This window comes from Myripristis murdjan, chromosome 16, assembly GCF_902150065.1.
Source record: "Myripristis murdjan chromosome 16, fMyrMur1.1, whole genome shotgun sequence".
Taxonomy (NCBI): Eukaryota; Metazoa; Chordata; class Actinopteri; order Holocentriformes; family Holocentridae; genus Myripristis; species Myripristis murdjan.
The window spans coordinates 15,103,616-15,119,134 of NC_043995.1; the positions used below are offsets into that span (position 1 = coordinate 15,103,616).

At 41.7% G+C, this 15,519-nt stretch overlaps 2 protein-coding genes across 4 annotated transcripts in view; one reads left to right on the plus strand and one right to left on the minus strand.

The window, feature by feature from the left end:
* lars2 (leucyl-tRNA synthetase 2, mitochondrial) overlaps nucleotides 1–3,181 on the minus strand; it is a 41,782-nt gene extending 38,601 nt beyond the window's left edge. For all 3 annotated transcript variants that reach the window (XR_003929617.1, XM_030073333.1, XM_030073334.1), the window contains exon 1: nucleotides 2,995–3,181. The gene's annotated coding sequence lies outside the window, so the exon portion shown is untranslated. The remainder of the gene's footprint in view (nucleotides 1–2,994) is intronic.
* A 10,448-nt stretch (nucleotides 3,182–13,629) lies between these two features.
* On the plus strand, nucleotides 13,630–15,308 carry tmem158 (transmembrane protein 158). Its single transcript, XM_030073435.1, has one exon. It carries the CDS (start codon nucleotides 13,946–13,948, stop codon nucleotides 14,642–14,644), a length of 699 nt encoding a protein of 232 aa, XP_029929295.1. The 5' UTR covers nucleotides 13,630–13,945; the 3' UTR covers nucleotides 14,645–15,308.
* The last annotated feature ends 211 nt before the right edge of the window (nucleotides 15,309–15,519 follow it).

The following is a 15,519-nucleotide window of genomic DNA, read 5'->3' on the forward strand; positions in this document are numbered from 1 at the left end:
TCAATATGAAATGCTTTGAATCGAATCATTCATGATACTTAGCATTCATAATTGATGAAAGTTTTTTGTCTGCTTCTTTAATGTTGAAGTATCTTTGAATGGGAAAAAAATGTCAATTTTGAAAATCACCCGTGGTGGACAAAATGCACAACCACATCACTTGAGTCATAGTATAGATACACCTGCTCAAATATTATTCCACTACAAGTGTAGGTTGCTCAGTCAAATTGGAGTAGTTGCTTTAAAAATACTTCCATATTCAAAAGTACATTTTCTTTTGTAACATCAACACATTTCTGGATTGTTTTCACAGTGGATTTACAGAACTTTGTAACTTCTGAAATGTACCTCCCACCACCGGGTTAGTCATTTGCACTTTGCTATCAAAATGAAAAGGATTCATTTTATTTTGAAAGTGGATGTCTCGCTTGCACTTCTTCTGTTACAATTGGCCTTATAGTTCAATGTTTCTTGCATTATCCAGTGTATTGCATAGTTCAGGACAGCTTGACTGCTAAGAAGAGGATAGACACAGCAGGAGCCAGATGTACTTTCTCTATCTTGTTAGTTAGGTCTGTTGCATTAGATACACGCCCAGTCAACATTCACACACATAGCATCACACATTCTAGAGACAAGGCGTGGACAGTGGTTGGCCTGTCCATGTCCGCTTAACTGGCCAATTATTCTCGGTTGCGTCTAAAAGTCCAACCTTTGTACGGGGCAGGCCCAGCCCAAGAACATAAATGTGTATCATTTCCTGATATCGAGGCTCATTCTGACTGAGATCCTGCGAGAGCTCTGTCACTCTGAGCCCAGCGCTGCCTTGCTTTATATGTGACCATAATAAATATTGCATCAGAAAATTGAAGACTGACTCCGGTCTTTTCTTGGGCTTTCAACAAAAGAATCGGGAGCTAACAGTTCCACAGAGCTGGATGATGTATTTTCGCTTTTGTATGCATGTATGTAAATGTATGTTAGGCCTACTGTACACTGCAAACAGAACCAACAACAGCAATACAAACCATTACACCCCAAATAAACATGATCCCTCAGAATGTATTTGTAATAACTGACACTTCCTTTGCCATCCGAGGGAATCAGGGGACTTGAATGCACCCCACATCAAAACAGATCCAGCCCAACCCTCCACCGTGGAGAACATCGCTGCACATAAACACGTCCACTTGTTGACAGCAGCAGAATGAACCAGTGATTCACCCCATAATGCAACTTTCTGCCGCAGCTCAGTGGACAACCATCTGTGCTCTTTGCACCATGTCACTCACAAAACGGCGTGTTTATGTGTTGTGAGAGATTTAAGCGCTGCGATCGGATCACAGCATCCTGCTCTGTGAGGTTTTGGACAGGCTGTTCTTGATAAAAACTGCCTGCTTGTTAGTTCAGACTGACATTTCAATCAACTGATTCAGAATTAGTCACTGCTAACGCCGCTTTGAGCCACGGTGGCCAAAATTATGGCTATGTGAGTGTGTGCCAAGTGTTTTCATGACCATGACCATGATGGGATGTAAACCACTCAATTATCTTTACATGGCGGCTTTATTTTGCCATTACATGTAGGGAGGCAGGGTGGAGGGCTTTTTTAATCATGATGAAAACATAACATTAACCAAAACTAAAATGAAAAATTCAACACTCAACAGCCTAAACACTATAATGACATCTATTTTAAGCTACTCGCTATAGGCTCCAGTTAGTTTGTACGAGCACCAGAGTTTGTTATGTGGGTCAAAGTGTGAGATACTTCAAGTGCACGCAAGACATCACATTTGACCTAAATCTCCCTCTTTTACACAGCGCAAACAGACACACAGTTTCCAAGGTAACCTGAGGCATTCATACAATTTCTGCCTCATCAAGAGAATATTTCCTCAGCAACAAACCATGTGAATCTCAGACGGGGACACAACAACGTCTCTACAGCAGCAGAGGCAGGGTTTCCATCCCAGTCTGAGTCACACAGACTCAGCAAAGAGGAGGCAACTCTTATTTTTAATGACCGTTAAATCATGAAATTATTTCTATAACACCACAAGAAGCTTTATAAGACACAAATGAGAATCTGATCGACAAAACATCCCATGTGAAGCTTTAACACAGCTCACTATGAATCCAGCCAGCCAATCAGGATTCATTTACCACTGTGCACAGAGCTGGCCAGGATAACTCTGCGCTGCTGCATCAAGTGTGTGCAAAATCAACCAGCAACCATCTCTGCTCTGATCCGCACCACCCACCTGCATGTGGGAATGTGTTTCTCACCAAAGTCTCAGGAGTGCAGGCCGAGCGTCGCGGCAGCCAACGCTCTTCCCCGAGGCTGGGGCTCAGAGAGTCATGCACTCAAGGTTGTGTGCATCTCTGCCTGTGCATGTGAGTGGGCTGAGGCGAGAGACTGAGAAAATGTTTCTATGGTGACTGAGTGAATCCGCTGGAGTGTCTGCAGGAACGGCTGGCTGAATGCTTCTGCAAACACTGCTGCCTGTCTGTCTGTCTGCCTGTCTACCATCAGATGAGCAATGAGCTGCGGCAGAGCCAGGCGATGCTTTGTCATGGGATCAAACCCGGCGTGCATCCGAAATCACTTCATCTCCACGTTAGGGCTGGACAATAAGTCAAAAGTCAATATTATCATTTATTGCCTCTCAGTGGAGGGAGGGCGACAGATAGACAGATGCCATAATTGTAGGTGACAAGCAATTTTTATTTAAAAATTCTGACAAAATGAGTCATGACATTGTAGTCTCATGCAAACACGCCTGACATTACACACACGCCATTAGCATGCAGTTCATAATGTTCATAACAAACGCGCGCGCGCGTGTGTGTGTGTGTGTGTGTGTGTGTTTCAAAGTGGAAGTAGCTAGTCAGTTGTTCTCAGCCTCGGAAGTGTGCCCCGTGTGTGTGCTTGCTTGTGTGTATGTGTGTGTGTGTATGTGTGTGTGTGTGTGTGTGTCAAGTATCACTTACACAATGTAGGATGCAGCAGCGCACGTGTGTAAAGCGGCTGTCTCTTACGTTTCCAGATCCTTGTTTCGTCGTTACAGTGTTTACAGTAAAATGCCGGTGAGTCTCATTGTTAAAATAAAATCTCCCTCGGGTCCTACACACACTGAAACTGACCCGGCTCCATGGCTCAAGACTCCACCATGCGCGCCGCCATCTTGGTTTTGAAGAAACTTTATCAACACGGCTTCCTCGACAGGAACAATCCAAGAGCCGTGCGGGTTCACAGTGTTCGCGTTTTTTTTTTTCCTGTGTGTGTGTGTGTGTGTGTGTGTGTGTGTGTGTGTGTGTTTTACATGAAAATATTATTGCATGTGTATATGCAGCATATTAACCCAGGAGCCTATTAATTTTATTATCACTTTTTATTATCACCTTCTCAATCTCCTCTCAATTTATTGCTTTTTCTTTTTCATTTTTTGGGTGAGGATTTTTTAAAAATTTGTTTTATATAAATTTTGGGGGTAATTTTGTAGTAATTTTCCTGGAATGAAACATTTAGTATTACAATATTAAGAATAATTATTATGTTATTTTAAGCATGTTTTGTTTTTTATTTTATTTTATTTTGTTTTATTTTATTTTATTTTATTTTATTTTCAGTGTTGTCAATCTCATTTTCTGGTCAGATTCTTACATAATAAAATAAAATAAATAAATAATTTGAATAAAATATAGATGTAGATAGATAGATAAATAGAGAGATTGATAGACAGATTTTTTGACTAATTTCTTGCTAATTTTGGGGGGTAATTTATTGCGAATTCAAAAGGTTTCAAAGAAGTTTCAAAAGAAAAAAAAAAGATTTAGTAGGGATGAGACGGAGGTTAATTTAGTAACTGGGCGACCTCTGACAATATCTAGACATATTCCCCCTACATCCTCCATGTCTGCTACACCCCTGTGTGTGTGTGTGTGTGTGTGTGTGTGTGTGTGTGTGTGTGTGTGTGTCCAAGTAAAAGGAGACCAAAGATGCTCAGTCAAAAGGATGAGGAAATAAGGGATTACACATTTCATATTAATTTTCTTCAGTTCAAACGCACCTCTTTGTACACACATCAGTTCCTCCAGCGTGTGACTCCCTCCCTCGGAGCTGTGAGCACTTCACTGTCCTTTTCCAGCTCCGCTCTCCAGGCTGTGACATTCTCCGTCAGCCCTGCAGCCTCTAAACTTTGACTTTCCTCATGTGTTAACATTTTGTTTCACATGATGTCATGTGGAAGCCCTTTCTGCATCTGTATCAGTCAGCAATAACTACAGCTGTCAGTCTGATAAATGTACACACAGTAGGCGATATCTTATCACTCCTAATTTCATATTTCATTCATTGGCATCGCTGCATGCATGATTTCACTGTTCGATGGCTCTGCTTGTTACCTTAGCAACCCTTTTATCTTCTCACCAGGTTTTTCCAAGCTTAGGGGTTTATACTGACAATCAAATATCACTGAGTGAATGAGTTTGTGTGTGTGTGTGTGTGTGTGTGTGTGTGTGGGAGGGAGGGAGAGCTGGAGTATTTTTTTTTTTTCCATCAAAATTTAATCTGACTTCTCTATGTGCAGTTAAATTACTGCCTCCAAACACTCTTCTTGTTATCTAGTGCACATGATTAAAGTCGAAACAGAAGCTGCATGCCCAAATTCCACAGAGCAGGTGACACTGATGGCCGTGTGTTTTGTGTGTGTGTCTCAGATGTATGTTACATCTTCCACCGAGGACCACAATGTAAAGAAGTGTTTGAAGTTACACTTTATCTTGCCATACTCCAATTGTTGTTTTTATTTCATTCCATTTTCTTCCATCTAAATCAAATCAAAATCACATCAAATCATATGCCCATATAGAGTGAATGGACATAAAACATGACTCTACCTTCTCTGATTTAATCACATGATATGACAAGCATGCAGGGATACTTTGCAGGGCTTTCATTATGCATTATTTCTCTGAAGTGTGCGGCGTGATTGCTGACTGTACTGAAGGAGAGTGCTTCCACTCACTTGCATCTTCTCTCATAGAGGAGAGATCCACAGAAGAGGAGGAGGAGGAGGTGATAGTGTCTAATCAGTGGCTCTTTTCTATGAGCCTTTTTCCTTATAGCTCCTACCTTTGATCTGAATTACAGATAGAGGGAAAAGAAAGTCAGGGCTGGTGAGGGCAAAAAAAAAAATCAGGGTGGAGTACAGTGAGCAGGAAAATAGCTCCTCAGTCTGACGTCAGTGAGCTAAACCTGGGGCTGTGCTCCGGCCTGCCGTCGTATATCAGAGTTAAATGGGCGCCTCTGCCCAGGGCACAACAGGATGTGGCTGAGAGGAGGAATGAGAGAGGGAAATGGGTTTTTGACACTATTGAGTCACTGACTCTCCACATGCAGCCGAGGATCTGTCATCGCACCGCAGCCAGACAGCGCACTGAGAGGGAGGCTGGCTGATGAATGAATCTGATACTCACTCCGCTGTGCATATGTTTCATGCAGTCGGTGTTGTTGGAGGAGTGGAACTGGGGAGGGGGGTCAAATTGAAAAAAGACATCATTAGCTTTTGTGCTGCATTTGTAGCTTATTTTATGCAAAATAAGTTAGAATTTATTGTACAGTGACAATAAGGGTGCTCTAATTCTGATACCATGTTTAAAATGGATAAATTACTCCTGAATAACACCTCATAAAGTATGTAATTAGTTAAATGAAGTTGGAAAATATAGTTCAACATTGTGCCAAGATGTGTCAACCTAAAACAGAAGGAGTGTGTTGTTTTAAAGGGAATTTCACAGTGAGTGTATGCTCTATTGGTTCCGCAAATGATGGGTTATCAGAAGTGGATTGGGGATATTGAACAGGTTAACTAATCCTGAACTCAATCCGTCATGACATGCTTTCATGTTCAGGATCAATATAAACCAGGCCAGCAGGAGAGGGTGAGACATCTTCATCTTCAGACATCTTCAGATTTAATTCAGATGCATTTGATAATTTGATATCAGTGCTGACAGTGGAATTACATATTTAATATCAAATTGCAACCCTTGGGCCATGTATTTTAATGAGCAATGAGTAATAAATATTAACCTTTCAATGTAGGTCTTCATTTATGCCTATTTTGTATTGTTGCAGAAACTGCTTTCTAGTTACAGATGTAAAAATCAGAGAAACATGGATGATATCACAAATTGAAGACCCTACATGTCTGACTGACTCCCTGAAGTGCCATATAATTATAGGGACACTCTACACTTACATTAGAAAAAAAAAATGTAATTATTTTTAGCCTAAAGGAATATTTGTAATTGTAAAACTGGTCAAGCTTTTACAGTTCTGGTTCCCAACCTTCTTGAGCCTAAATATGTGGCAAATTTGAGTTTCGGGACTAAAACTACTCAGCTTTTACAGATCAGTCACTAAACAATGCACCGTGGTGATCAGCTATGTGCCAGAGCCATCCAAAATAACAAAATGTACTTTACAGTATTTTAAGAGATAATCGTTTTTTTTTTAGCAGGTAAAACAGACTTACTCTATTTGTGAAGCCATACTTAATGTATGCCATTCCACGAGGGGAAAAGACCTACAAACATTAAAATATATATATATATATATATATATATATAAATAAACAAACTGGGTAAAGGGACAAATGGGATCCTGAGTGTTAAGTAATTAAGCCACAAACATAAGAACAAAATTTATTCCCTGATTTCGTGCTGTGAGATCTGTGTTCAGTGAAACTCCAAGGTCAGTACTTGAGAAAAAATGAATAGAGCAATAAGACAATATGACATATATGAGGAAAAAATGATAGGTGTCCTATAATGTGAACAGATGGAGGCCTGATATCCTGAGGGACGGCATTTAAAACAAAGCCCTACACTAAAACAAAGCCAGTGATTAGTTTCATACAAGACACACCCTTCTTCCTCTCTCTTTTTCTCTGAACTTTGTCTCACTCTTCAACCTCTTTATATTTAAACTGATGGCAAACTTAGCTGGATATTCGTTAATTTCATAATACTAATAACTTTATTTATGTAGCACCTTATGCTTTACAATAAAAATAGATAATACACATTATAAGATCCAAAATTTAACAAATAAACAAGGAGCCTGACCTTTCAAGGCTTTAAAAACAAGCAGTAAAATCTTAAACTTAATTCTAAAACTCACAGGTAACCAGTGAAAGACAACAGCGATTGGTGTAATATAATTGCTTCTCCATAAAACCCGGGCAGCAGCGTTTTGTATCAGCTACAGTCTGTGTATACTTTACCTGTTCATACCAGAATAAAGTGCATTGCAGTAGTGAAGTGTGGAGGAGATAAAGGCATGGATGACCTTTTCTACATCTGCAGAGGAAAGGAATGAACTGATCTTGACAAATTCTTTTGATCAAGCTGGGATTTTTTTTTGTTTGCACTGTCAACAAATTGGTGGAGTTACACATTTTTGAGTTTTGCCTTTGAATCTCAGGTACTAGCAGGACTGCTGTTGTTTTTCAAAGTAACCATATTTGAAAGCAACCAATCATCCTCCTTTTCTACTCACATCCGCTTCCCCTGCATGCCCGCCTCCCCGTTTCCACCGTGACAAACAACCCATGGTAATCACCCACTCTCTCCCTGTTTTTGGGGGACAATTACATTTCACTAGCAGAGAACCAGAAGACAAACGACCACACAGTATGCGAAAGCAGCAATGTGTCAGGCAGGAAGTAGATGAGGGGAGCAGGGGGCTTGCTTGTCTTCACCTGTCCAAGGTGACCTTTCATGGACAGATGTGTGATTCACATCCGCTGCCGCTCCGATGAGTAGTGGGGCCGGTGGCGGCGCCGGAGAGAAGCAATCTCGCATCATCTCAGCTCCCCAAGACCAGCCAGGAGCAGGCTGATAGGTTTCTGCACGCCTGTGACCATTGTTCAGAGAGGCTGATAAGTGTGATGTTATTTCCAGGAACTATTTCACATTGATAGCCCCTCTAGGCAGGAGATGTCCTTCACTGATCTTTTCCCATGGAAGACAAAGGCCTGAGAGAGACGTGTGGTGGCTCAGAGGAGATGGAGAGACGGAGCTAGAGTTGTTAACAGATCTAAGAGAATCTGTAACTACAGCTCTTTATACCATTTTCTCCAATAATGTTTCTCTTTTTAGAGGGCAATTTTCTTTTCTTGTTCTGATTTAACAACTGTGTTTTCCTCCTCATCTAGAGCTCCATCATCTGTGCCTGAAGTGTGACATCCCTTAATTATGCTATCATCAAAGGAATTGCTTTTTTCTAAATGGTTTACAAAATACCAATCGATCAACGGACTTAAAAACACAGTTGACATGGGGGGGAAAAAAATCAATGCTGTTTTTTCACTCAATCACACGTCGGTGCTAAGCTGCCAGATCTATGAGCACTTCCTGTGATCAATGTAAGGATGTCTTGCAGTATTATATAGGTCAGACTCATCTGTGCTGGGAAAAAAATGTGTGAGAAATACAGTATAATATTCCATAAATCTACACATTCGTCCTGTCTTCGCTTTGCCTTTCTTCCACAGGCCTTTCCCTTTGCCAGCTCTCAGACAGGCTGCTTGGTAATTCAAGCTGCTAATTAGCACACACCTCTTCAGTCCTATGGACCCCTCAGCAGTCTCCTAGGTACTCTCAAGAGAGGCGCAAGGGCGCTTAGGTGGCAATCAGATGGAGATAAGAGTTCATATCGTCTTGTCATTGTGTGGAGTTTTTTTCTTAGTGTGCTGACTCCGAAACTGCGTTATTTAACAGTTACGCACCTATGCCTGATGCAAATCTCCTGCTTATATCTCAGTATGCATCAATGTACACTGTAGCTGCACTCAGTAAAAAGTAAACAGTGAGGTACAGAGGCAAATTTTTTGTCACCATGCCCAAGTAGTTGTGCTCATTCTATTTACACCCATGCACTATGAAGTTGGGATAAATTCATTAATTTGAGATAAATATCAGTTGTATCAAAATGAAAGAAAAACTGAATTTATAAGCAACAGCGCTGTAACAATTACATTTTCAATTCAGGCATTTAGCAGACCAGACGCTGTTATCCAGGGCAACTTACCAATTAGTGCAAAAGTAGAGTAAGTGAGCATTTCTCATTAATCAACGGGATAAGTAGTCAGATTCCTCAGAGTGCCATGAAAAACATTAAGTGGTGCCACGTGAAGCAAGAACAGCAAAATAAACACATCACTACTATTGGGAATATGAGCAAATGGGAGTAATGATCATCATCATTATTATCAGTAGTAGTATTATAGTTATTGTTGTTGTTGTTTTTGTTGTTATTATTATTATTGATGTTGTTGTTGCTATTGTTAACAGCATGGCCAGCTAACAGACTGTATATTTCCTCATCAGCAGACACCCACTCCTCCTCCACTTCTGAGTCTGACATTTTGTTACCGTGGTGATGAGGCTCGGCAGTGATTGGTGGTATGACAGGGACTACTGGAGACAGACAGGGGATTCACAAGGCTCAGATATAAGGGCCGAACTCGAACATGGAGGCTATGAAAACGCATTTACCCAATCCTCAACTTCTAATTAAGTCAGTTGTCTGTGTGAACCGGTGGGTCAGACTAATAGTGTCTGCTGCAGCTCAAAGTTGATAGAGGCCACTAACAGGTCTTCCTTTTGGTTTCCTGTATAAAGAGGCACATTTTGAGAAAATGAATCTTTTATACATTCTCCTTTGGCACAAGAGACTTTTATCTTTGTCCCATTTGCATTTTTGGCACCGAAGCAATTTACATTTTTATAGCATAATTAATGAACAAGAAAGTCATTTACATTTTTTTGCTCTGTTCGCCAGCACATTGTCTAGAGCATATCTGATGTGGAGGGGCTAGCAACTGGAAATGTGTGGGAGTGTTTGTGTGCAACACTGAGCCGTCTGAGTGCATAGAAAGAGAGTGAAACAAGTACATGACTGTTTTTAAGGAAAAGATTGAGTACAGTGGAGTCTAATAATTAAGGGGGTGGGGGGCCTTTCAGGTGCAAATTGAGGCCAAAGGCGACCGGCGTCTTTCACGTCAGCTGGTCCTCACATCAAATGCACGGAGGCAGTCCTCCAGAGCAAATTACGCCATTTAAACAGCACAGAAAAGAATGATTCACACAAGTGTCATTTATATTTCCTGGCAAAGATGAAAGAGAATAATAAATCATTATTTAGCCCTTAGTCAATGACCCAGTTCTGTCAATAGGTTAACTCATCTCTTCTGGTGCATGATATATATTGCCCTAGAGAGCATTGTTAACAAATAAAGCCAATATCCTCATAAAGTGTCATATGACTCACTAATTGAAAATTATGACCAAGATGCAAGGACAATTACAAGACTGACCAATGGGGATCTTTTTTTTCTCTAGGAAGGACTACTGTCCTCACTGTATACTATCATAAAACACAGAGACAATTTAACAGCATATCCAGTCTAATTTTTGTGTGGAGAAAAGCATGAAATAAGTAAAGCATCGTTACTGCATCACTTCTCATTGACATTCTGCTGATCAAAACCACACCAAGCTGAGGAGGAATGGGCAGCTGGAGTGTTGGTCATTTTGGTCACATCAGGGCTATTGTCTCGAATTCAGAGTCCAGCATGATTTGTGTGAACACAATTCAATTAGCTCAACACAAAACAGCACAGAGTGGCTGGCACACCATGAGGGCAGCTTGAGATGCCACTTGCCAAAATAGACCAGGTGTGCTACTACAATGTGTAAACTTTTATTAGAACTGCACAAAATTGAGATTAACTGCAGCTGTGTCCCCAGCTGTAATTGCAATCATATTTTATGTTTGTACTAGAGCACTGTGCACGAAAGACAAAAAAGGGGAGGGGTGGCTGGTTCCTCTTCAGTATCAAATACAGCAGCAGGCCAGTGTCGCTGCACAGGTGACACACACTGTGTACAAAACCCCTGCTGCTGGAGCGCGGTGGAAGCACATGTTTATTGATGTGGCTGGCTACCCCCGAGCGCTCAATGTGCCCGAGTGAAACAAGCACAAACACACAGGAATACACAGAGCAGTGGACAGATGAACAAATACACCAGGGATTACAGACTGCTGGGTTTACTTCTCTGATGTGTGCTTGATACAAACTAGAAACGGATAGGCACTGAAAACATTAACAAAGCATCAACTTCAACTGTTAACTGTTATAAACTAATCTCGGTTTACAAGCTGATCTTGGGTTTTAGCCTGTACTGTAACAACTGGGATCATAATGGGATTATGGAGCATATAACCTGATTACACAGCCTCAAGAGAAATTAATTTTGTCTTTCTGCACTGATACACTTGTTCATGGGAATCTAAAGTGGAAATTTACAAACCTCTTCAAGTTCTGTAATTACTGTAAAATGGCTATTATGTGCAAAAATCCTTTAAGTAGGTAATGGAGCACTGTTACTAAGAAGTGGGCACACTAGGGAAAAAGAACTCAGCAATCACTTAAGGCTGAATAACTGGTTTGAATGGGTAATTATATAAAATTGATAGTCTGAATTCACCACACAAGTATTTAATATAACTTAAATATCACTTACTCTGTCTTACAGAACAGTAGCGTAAGCATAAACTATTAACAGTCTGTTGTTCACATAGAGCTGTTATATCGGCTAGTCATCGATGAAGCACATAGAAAGGATAATTTTATGAATCTTTCCAGATTAAGAAAAACTGTATAAAAATCAAGATATTATTTTATACTAAAAGTAGCAGCAACAGATGCATACTTTTAAACGGAGGTCTGTCCTTGCAAAAAAAAAAAAAATCTTGGTTGGCTGCAAAATTCCAGCATCCATAAGCCTACATCTTGTTGTTTTATCATTGAGAGTGAGGGATAAATACCAACAAGAGTGTATACAGTGTTTTTATAGGGTGGGATTTGGGCCAATCCTGATGCCCTGTAAGTGGCATGTGTAAGCACCAATTTTGTCAATATTGGCACTTTGAAGACAAAGATTGTGCAAAATTTATAAGAACATTTTAATGATGTTTACTGATGTTTGATGTTTAAAAGATGTTTGCAGTCATAAAATTGATTTGTGGTTGATGCATTTGGTATCACTGGAAAGACACTTAATGCATTACCTTGCAGGCTGTTAGAGCGTCACTCAGAGGAAAACCTCTGTTGAAAGAATTAAAGTGACCTTTCCTCAGTTCTCTGCCATTTTCTCTTCAATCCCACAGTGTTTCTCAGATGACTAAAATCCCATTATAGGGTGTTCCTCAGTTCCCAATTTCCTGTATTTTAAAACTCGTATGCTCAAACGTGGAGAACAATATTTTTCTCTTTTAATCTATTATTCTAGGTTATTTGTTTTCCCTGTCTGCTACTTCTTGCTTTCACGGTGGCTTGATGCTCACAGGAACATTGCGCTATGGCTCCTAATCCTTATTCATGAGTGTTTGCAGTTTTGGTGATCTGAGAACTGATTGTACTTCCACTGGTACATTTACTACAAGTCGGCTTGGATAAGAGCATCAGCCATGAATGCCTAAGATGTGAACATGATCAAATTAATGGGGTGGGGCCACACAGTAGGCTATGTGCTTGTGCTGTACGCTGTAACTGGCGTCGGGCTTTAATAAAATGACAGCACCTCTTGTTTGCCGGGGTCGCCTGATCCACACTCAGCTCCCAGCGCGCACTGGAAGTCTAGCTGCGCGGCGCACAGCTGGAGACGCTCTGCCTCCGCCAGGGTCAATTCACCCGAGACAGAAAGACAAGTGCCGGAAATTATAGGCTTTCGCCTTCGAAATAAAAGCGTCCCTTTGGAGGAAATGTAAGTGGCTCACGAGTGCAGATGGTAAAGCAGTGACGCGTGTGTACGTGCGTGTTTTGAGGGATTCAAATCGATTTTCACTTGGTCTACTTGATTCATATTGCCTACTAAAAATATTGATTTATTTAGAGCGAGAGAGAGAGGTATCCCCCTGCATACATAAGCCAAATTATGTTAGAATCATTCTAAAAACTACCAAACAGCTAAACGCACACCCTGTGCACAGTTTGCAAAGATGAATGCAGCAAGCAGGTAGGCCTGCTTATTAAAATATCATCTCCGGTTTGACACTCCGCACGGGCTGAGGAGGGGCGATCCTGGCCTCTTGCTCGCTTTTCTGTCATCAGTATGTCCTGTTGAACTTTGAGCCCAGAGAGGTTTGTGTGAGCACAGTCCAATTAGCTCAACACAACAAAGAGGGCAGAGTGACTGGCACATTTGATCTGACACTTCCCAGAATACACCAGGTATCTGCAAGCTTTTATTAGAGCCACATATAATGCAGACTTACTGCAGCCATGTGCCCAGATATGATTGTTATTGCAACCAAAACATGGGTCTTTGATGAAATAACAATGTTATCCTCTGTGTTACATTATTTTAGCTTATCTATATGTCTATCTGGCCTATTTTTATATGTAGGGTGTGATTTTTTTCTAATAGCCTATTCCGGAAGTTTCATTTTTTATTCTTTCTAGCTTGACAGTGATGTCCCTGCGCAGGTGGCTCTTCTTCGTCTTGACGCTCGGCGGTCACACCTGAAGCGTCAGAGGGAGAGAGAGGCTCAGACGGGAGGAGGGCAGCATCTTACAGTAGTATGCATGATGCCCCGCTCACTCCTCCTGTAATGGAATACTAACGGCGCAAATTTGGAGAACAAGTCAGGAGGGAAATCCGCGGGAGGGGGGGATGCGCGCATATGACAGGCATTGGACGTTTCCATTTATGACAGTCGGGTAGGGGACTGGATCTCTCCAACGGGGCTGCGTTTTTAGCTCGACTGGCGACGGGCATTTTCAAACATTGCACCCCTCGTCCATCGCCTGCCTCTCCCGATCCTCAGTCCTCAGAGCACCATGCGAGCAGGAGAGACGCGTCCTGTGCCATGCTGAACAACTCTCCGACTCTCCTGCTGGCGCTGACCACGGTGGCCGGACTTGTCCAGCGATGCCACGGCTGGAGCGACGAAGACCTCCTCCTGCCGCCCATCAACTCCTCCAACAGGTTCCTTGCCAACCTGGAGGTGGACGTGCGCTTCTCCAAGAGATCCGTAGAGGAGAGCGAAGCCTCGTCCGACGCCTCCCTGCAGACTCTGTCCCAGTGCAATGTGAGCGTCCAGAGACTGCTGCCCACCTCGCTGGTGGCCCGCTGGGACAGCAACTTCGGCTTTCAGTGTGATGTGCTGATTTACACCACCAACAACCACGGAAGGGCTTTTTTCTCCGCGTCTTTCAACAGGGCGATCTCGCCTGTCGTCATCGAGCACCTCGGGGTCACCGGAGGTCAGCAGGAGTTGCGGCTGTGCGTCGGCTGCGGGCTGTCCCGTTACCGGAGGTTTGGCCAGGGCCGGTCGAGGGGCCAGCAGACCGGGGATCAAGTCAGCTTCTGCTGCGTCGATTTCAGCCTGGACGAGCTGAAGGGGGACAAAAGTTGGAGGCTGAACAGAAAACCCATCGAGTCGACACTTGTGGCTTGTTTCATGACTTTGGTGATCATTGTGTGGAGTGTTGCTGCTCTCATATGGCCGGTCCCTATCATTGCAGGATTTCTGCCCAATGGGATGGAGCAGAGACGACCGAGATAATTAAAACGCTCTTGATTACATGGAAACTACCCTGTGCTGCCTATACTACTAATTGTAGCCATCCAACTGTTACCAGAACAAAAGACTGTGGAGGTTTGGACAACGTTTTGAACAAAATGGTTTAGTTTCAAGGTGTTAATTTACCCTTAGACGTCCTCGTTAGAACAACCTATGGGGTAAAGTAGCCTACTGTATTCTTGTAACTGGCCCAGTCGCCTTTTAACTAGGCTATAACGGTAGGACTACACCAGTGTGTTTGTTAGTTGTTGTTTTTTTTTTGTTTGTTTTTTTATCCGTGTAGGCCTTCCTATAAATTAGGTCATCGTAAACTGTGCAAACGTTTTTTCTTAAAACGGTGTTTGTATAGTTTTTAATCTTTATAGAAATTTATGCCTTATCCCATGTGTAGGACTTTTACAAAGAAAGTTTGGGCTGCCTTTAAGGCGTGCCGTCAGACATATAACCCGGTATGTAGTCACGTTTAGAGTAAATGTGATAGGTTTTTTCAATATATTCTCAGAAATAGATGTTGTTTATGATTGACTTAGAGTAAATTTAGCTATTTATATTGTTAGATTTATAACGTCAACTTCAATATAAGTGCTTATTTGTATTTATGTTACACCGAGTAAAATGAAAATAAAATTGTTTATAGGCTATCTAATAGGTTTCTCTGTTCTCTAGACTCTGTCAGTAGTCTAAGTCACTTCCGATTTTATTTCGTTTAGTTGAATACAGATTGGGGTTCCCAGAGCAAAAGCCGTGAGTCAGCACTGTCAGCTTACGGGCCTGCTCAAGTTCTTTGGCAAGAGGTGAAGTAGCGTCTCTGCAAATGAACAATTAAATTTGGCCTATAGATTTCTATGTTTCAGTGT

Excerpts from the sequence above, each read along its gene's own strand:
- tmem158 (XM_030073435.1), top strand. The coding sequence starts at position 13,946 with ATGCTGAACAACTCTCCGACTCTCCTGCTGGCGCTGACCACGGTGGCC.